This window comes from Dendrobates tinctorius, unplaced genomic scaffold (assembly GCF_039654945.1).
Source record: "Dendrobates tinctorius isolate UK_male_01 unplaced genomic scaffold, ASM3965494v1 ptg000075l, whole genome shotgun sequence".
Classification (NCBI taxonomy): Eukaryota; Metazoa; Chordata; class Amphibia; order Anura; family Dendrobatidae; genus Dendrobates; species Dendrobates tinctorius.
Window position 1 is genome coordinate 17,229,827 of NW_027361743.1, and position 6,253 is coordinate 17,236,079.

Here is a 6,253-nt window from a genome sequence, read left to right on the forward strand (position 1 = left end):
TATACTAGGCCGTGGTATTTCAAATATGAGTATAGTAGGCCTTGGGGCTAGTAGTATAGTAATATGTGAAATACCACGGCCTAGTATAGTCATAACAAGGCCTACTCGATTTTGGCCAACTAGTATCTTTTTGTGAAACTTGACAAGTTTCAACAGTTTGAAAATAGATTCTAGTTGGTAAAACTAGAGTTATTACACTAGGCCTTGGAATGACTATACTAGGCCGTGGTATTTCAAATATGAGTACAGTAGGCCTTGGGGCTAGTAGTATAGTAATATGTGAAATACCACGGCCTAGTATAGTCATACCAAGGCCTACTGTAATAACTAGATTTTTAACAACTAGCATCTTGTTTCACAAAAAACAAAGTGGTGAAACTAGAAAGAAACTTATTTTTTAGACAAGTTTCAAAAATTTGTTTTTCATGAAACCAGATTCTATTTGTTAAAACTAGAGTTATTACACTAGGCCTTGGAATGACTATACTAGGCCGTGGTATTTCAAATATGAGTATAGTAGGCCTTGGGGCTAGTAGTATAGTAATATGTGAAATACCACGGCCTAGTATAGTCATACCAAGGCCTACTGTAATAACTCGATTTTTAACAACTAGCATCTTGTTTCACAAAAAACAAACTGGTAAAACTAGAAAGAAACTTATTTTTTAGACAAGTTTCAACAGTTTGTTTTTCATGAAACCAGATTCTATTTGGTAAAACTAGAGTTATTACACTAGGCCTTGGAATGACTATACTAGGCCGTGGTATTTCAAATATGAGTATAGTAGGCCTTGGGGCTAGTAGTATAGTAATATGTGAAATACCACGGCCTAGTATAGTCATACCAAGGCCTACTGTAATAACTCGATTTTTAACAACTAGCATCTTGTTTCACAAAAAACAAACTGGTGAAACTAGAAAGAAACTTATTTTTTAGACAAGTTTCAACAGTTTGTTTTTCATGAAACCAGATTCTATTTGGTAAAACTAGAGTTATTACACTAGGCCTTGGAATGACTATACTAGGCCGTGGTATTTCAAATATGAGTATAGTAGGCCTTGGGGCTAGTAGTATAGTAATATGTGAAATACCACGGCCTAGTATAGTCATACCAAGGCCTACTGTAATAACTCGATTTTTAACAACTAGCATCTTGTTTCACAAAAAACAAACTGGTGAAACTAGAAACTTATTTTTTAGACAAGTTTCAACAGTTTGTTTTTCATGAAACCAGATTCTATTTGGTAAAACTAGAGTTATTACACTAGGCCTTGGAATGACTATACTAGTCCATGTTATTTAACATATGACTATACTAGCCCTTGGGTTGGTTTTTAACATGTATTTACCCATCAGTGTGTGTGAGCGGCGCAAACAACATTAATGAAACTTACTAATGGTGAACCACAAATGTAAATTTATTTTTTATCACAAAAAAAAAACTAAAAATTATTTTTTACGGCGTTTGGGGGCAGATGGTTTCAATTTGGGGGTGTGCAGGGAATATGCAACACTTGCAGTTGAAGACGGTGTTTGAGGGGAAGGGGCAACAAAACTTGTGGGGGAAGGTAGTCCAGTTAAGGGAATTAAACTTGGAACACTTGTAGGAGAGGAAATCTGTTCAGTTACATTAGTTGTAAAGGCATGTCGCCGTAGGCTTGTGTGCCTGGACCGACTTTGGCCCAATGCCCGCCTTGATTGATTTCGCCTTGAAGTAGGGGCAAATATGGAATGTAGGTCCCCCGTCTGCTGGTATGGCTGCTGCTGCTGAGGTGGCGGCTGCTGCTGCAGAGGTGGCGGCTGCTGCTGAGGTGGCGGCTGCTGCTGAGGTGGCGGCTGCTGCTGAGGTGGCTGCTGCTGCTGAGGTGGTTGCTGCTGCTGCTGAGGTGGCGGCTGCTGCTGAGGTGGCTGCTGCTGCTGAGGTGGCGGCTGATGCTGAGGTGGCTGCTGCTGCTGAGGTGGCTGCTGCTGCTGAGGTGGCTGCTGCTGCTCTTCGTTGTCAGTGCTCGTCCTTGCAGGAGGACTGGTGGCGGCAGTGATGGCCCAGGTTTGCAGAGTGGTGGTGGCAGGGCTACTACATGTTGTTGTAGCGGCAGGGCTGTTCCATGTTTGCCTAGTGGTGGCTGAGCTCCACGCATGCATGGGATTGGCGGTGGTGCTCCAGACAGGAGCAGCGCTTGCCATGGTGGTGTCGGTGAAGTGACCAGCTGCACTCAGACTTGTGGTGGTGTAACGGTGGGTGTCCTGGCTTTGAATAGAGGTGTCCGTGCAGTGGTATGCAGCACAAGTCGGTAGTGAGGTGAAGCGAGTCAATGGTGGCACAGGTGGAAAGGACACCACTGACTGCTGACCGTACCGATTATGCTGCATAGCCTGCAAGAAAGCATTGTTGCAGGCCTGCAGCACATTCAGCTGTTGATCAGGACTAAGGTGTTCCGCCATGCCCTTTTCAATCTTACTAAAAAAATGGTGTGCTGGTCTGTTGAGGTCGGCCTCCAGACGGTCAAGGCGCTGTTCTACAGAATTGAAGCGGTGTTCAAAGTGGTTAAAACCACGTTCCATGAGGGCAAAACCGCTTTCAACTCTGTCGGACAGTGACTTGAGGCTGGAATTAAATGTCTCGCTCAAATGCATAAACTCGGGCAAGACATTCCTGTCCAAGGCCCTCTGCCGCTGGCGGGTAGTGCCCGCATAACCAGTGGCAGAGACCTGGGACAGGGGAACACCTGATGGCCCAGCTTCCTGGTCACCAGCTGTGTGTGTGGTTGACCTGCAAGGTGCTTCCTGGCTGTCGGATGGCTGGGACGGGTCAGAGGACGTCCGAGGAAGGACCGCTCCAGGGCCAGGTTGCAGGGTGCTGCTCCAGGTGCTGTGGAAGAAAGGAAAATCATTACTACCATGCCTTTACAAGAAGCATCAGCTGTGGATTAGAAAAACACAGATTAATAAAAATAAAAACCCAAAATGTATAATACTTACGATCTTGTGGCAAGGACCGGTCTTAGGAACTGCAACGCATGATAGTGACGGTATCTAGTTCTGGTCCTTGACGCAGATCCACTGCGAACCTGGCCCTCAGCACGAACATCACTGTTGAAGCGGTCCTTGATCGAACGCCAACGTGTTCGGACTTTGTCCACTGTTGATAAAAAAAAACAGTGCCGTCAAGGACAAGAGTCACTGCGGCACAATGTAGCAATACAATACTCAAAGCAGTCACTGTAGACCCCGATGAAACTGTTGGGTTTCCTGCTAGAATACGCCTAGCACGAAACCCAACAGTGCCGTCAAGGACAACAGTCACTGCGGCACAATGTAGCAATACAATACTCAAAGCAGTCACTGTAGACACCGATGACACTGTTGGGTTTCCTGCTAGAATACGCCTAGCACGAAACCCAACAGTGCCGTCAAGGACAACAGTCACTGCGGCACAATGTAGCAATACAATACTCAAAGCAGTCACTGTAGACCCCGATGAAAATGTTGGGTTTCCTGCTAGAATACGCCTAGCACGAAACCCAACAGTGCCGTCAAGGACAACAGTCACTGCGGCACAATGTAGCAATACAATACTCAAAGCAGTCACTGTAGACCCCGATGAAACTGTTGGGTTTCCTGCTAGAATACGCCTAGCACGAAACCCAACAGTGCCGTCAAGGACAACAGTCACTGCGGCACAATGTAGCAATACAATACTCAAAGCAGTCACTGTAGACACCGATGACACTGTTGGGTTTCCTGCTAGAATACGCCTAGCACGAAACCCAACAGTGCCGTTAAGGACAACAGTCACTGCGGCACAATGTAGCAATACAATACTCAAAGCAGTCACTGTAGACCCCGATGAAAATGTTGGGTTTCCTGCTAGAATACGCCTAGCACGAAACCCAACAGTGCCGTCAAGGACAACAGTCACTGCGGCACAATGTAGCAATACAATACTCAAAGCAGTCACTGTAGACACCGATGACACTGTTGGGTTTCCTGCTAGAATACGCCTTGCACGAAATCCAACAGTGCCGTCAAGGACAACAGTCACTGCGGCACAATGTAGCAATACAATACTCAAAGCAGTCACTGTAGACCCCGATGAAAATGTTGGGTTTCCTGCTAGAATACGCCTAGCACGAAACCCAACAGTGCCGTCAAGGACAACAGTCACTGCGGCACAATGTAGCAATACAATACTCAAAGCAGTCACTGTAGACACCGATGACACTGTTGGGTTTCCTGCTAGAATACGCCTAGCACGAAACCCAACAGTGCCGTCAAGGACAACAGTCACTGCGGCACAATGTAGCAATACAATACTCAAAGCAGTCACTGTAGACCCCGATGAAAATGTTGGGTTTCCTGCTAGAATACGCCTAGCACGAAACCCAACAGTGCCGTCAAGGACAACAGTCACTGCGGCACAATGTAGCAATACAATACTCAAAGCAGTCACTGTAGACCCCGATGAAACTGTTGGGTTTCCTGCTAGAATACGCCTAGCACGAAACCCAACAGTGCCGTCAAGGACAACAGTCACTGCGGCACACTGTAGCAATACAATACTCAAAGCAGTCACTGTAGACCCCGATGAAAATGTTGGGTTTCCTGCTAGAATACGCCTAGCACGAAACCCAACAGTGCCGTCAAGGACAACAGTCACTGCGGCACAATGTAGCAATACAATACTCAAAGCAGTCACTGTAGACACCGATGACACTGTTGGGTTTCCTGCTAGAATACGCCTTGCACGAAATCCAACAGTGCCGTCAAGGACAACAGTCACTGCGGCACAATGTAGCAATACAATACTCAAAGCAGTCACTGTAGACCCCGATGAAAATGTTGGGTTTCCTGCTAGAATACGCCTAGCACGAAACCCAACAGTGCCGTCAAGGACAACAGTCACTGCGGCACAATGTAGCAATACAATACTCAAAGCAGTCACTGTAGACACCGATGACACTGTTGGGTTTCCTGCTAGAATACGCCTAGCACGAAACCCAACAGTGCCGTCAAGGACAACAGTCACTGCGGCACAATGTAGCAATACAATACTCAAAGCAGTCACTGTAGACCCCGATGAAAATGTTGGGTTTCCTGCTAGAATACGCCTAGCACGAAACCCAACAGTGCCGTCAAGGACAACAGTCACTGCGGCACAATGTAGCAATACAATACTCAAAGCAGTCACTGTAGACCCCGATGAAACTGTTGGGTTTCCTGCTAGAATACGCCTAGCACGAAACCCAACAGTGCCGTCAAGGACAACAGTCACTGCGGCACAATGTAGCAATACAATACTCAAAGCAGTCACTGTAGACACCGATGACACTGTTGGGTTTCCTGCTAGAATACGCCTAGCACGAAACCCAACAGTGCCGTCAAGGACAACAGTCACTGCGGCACAATGTAGCAATACAATACTCAAAGCAGTCACTGTAGACCCCGATGAAAATGTTGGGTTTCCTGCTAGAATACGCCTAGCACGAAACCCAACAGTGCCGTCAAGGACAACAGTCACTGCGGCACAATGTAGCAATACAATACTCAAAGCAGTCACTGTAGACACCGATGACACTGTTGGGTTTCCTGCTAGAATACGCCTTGCACGAAATCCAACAGTGCCGTCAAGGACAACAGTCACTGCGGCACAATGTAGCAATACAATACTCAAAGCAGTCACTGTAGACCCCGATGAAAATGTTGGGTTTCCTGCTAGAATACGCCTAGCACGAAACCCAACAGTGCCGTCAAGGACAACAGTCACTGCGGCACAATGTAGCAATACAATACTCAAAGCAGTCACTGTAGACCCCGATGACACTGTTGGGTTTCCTGCTAGAATACGCCTAGCACGAAACCCAACAGTGCCGTCAAGGACAACAGTCACTGCGGCACAATACAGAGCAGGGAAATACTCACTAAACGCCTTTTTGGAGGATGCTGTGGCGCTGTCCCAGCCATCCATCAACGCTGCGGCCACCTCATTCCATAGCCGCCGGGTCACCACATTGTCCTTGTACAGCCGGTCACGGCTGTCCCACAACGGCGAACGCTCCTGGACCAGGCTGATGAGCTGCTCATTATCCAGGTAGACGTCTTCATCCCGTTGTGGAACCTAGACAAAACACATTCATTAGAATAATCAAATTTAAATTGAATAAAAAGTTACAAAAAAAGAAACAAAAAAATGAGTAAAAATAGAAGATAAAAAATAAAGAACATTACAAATCATTTGATACTTACATTCCGTAT

At 46.3% G+C, this 6,253-nt stretch overlaps 1 protein-coding gene across 1 annotated transcript; it reads right to left on the reverse strand.

The window, feature by feature from the left end:
• Positions 1 to 1,317: 1,317 nt before the first annotated feature.
• LOC141096609 (uncharacterized) lies at positions 1,318 to 3,215 on the reverse strand. The gene is made up of 2 exons (XM_073583345.1): positions 2,981 to 3,215; positions 1,318 to 2,870 (listed from the first exon to the last, which is right to left on the reverse strand). The coding sequence occupies exon 2, from the start codon at positions 2,633 to 2,635 to the stop codon at positions 1,451 to 1,453; it is 1,185 nt and encodes a 394-aa protein (XP_073439446.1). The 5' UTR covers positions 2,636 to 2,870; positions 2,981 to 3,215; the 3' UTR covers positions 1,318 to 1,450.
• Between the last annotated feature and the right edge of the window lie 3,038 nt (positions 3,216 to 6,253).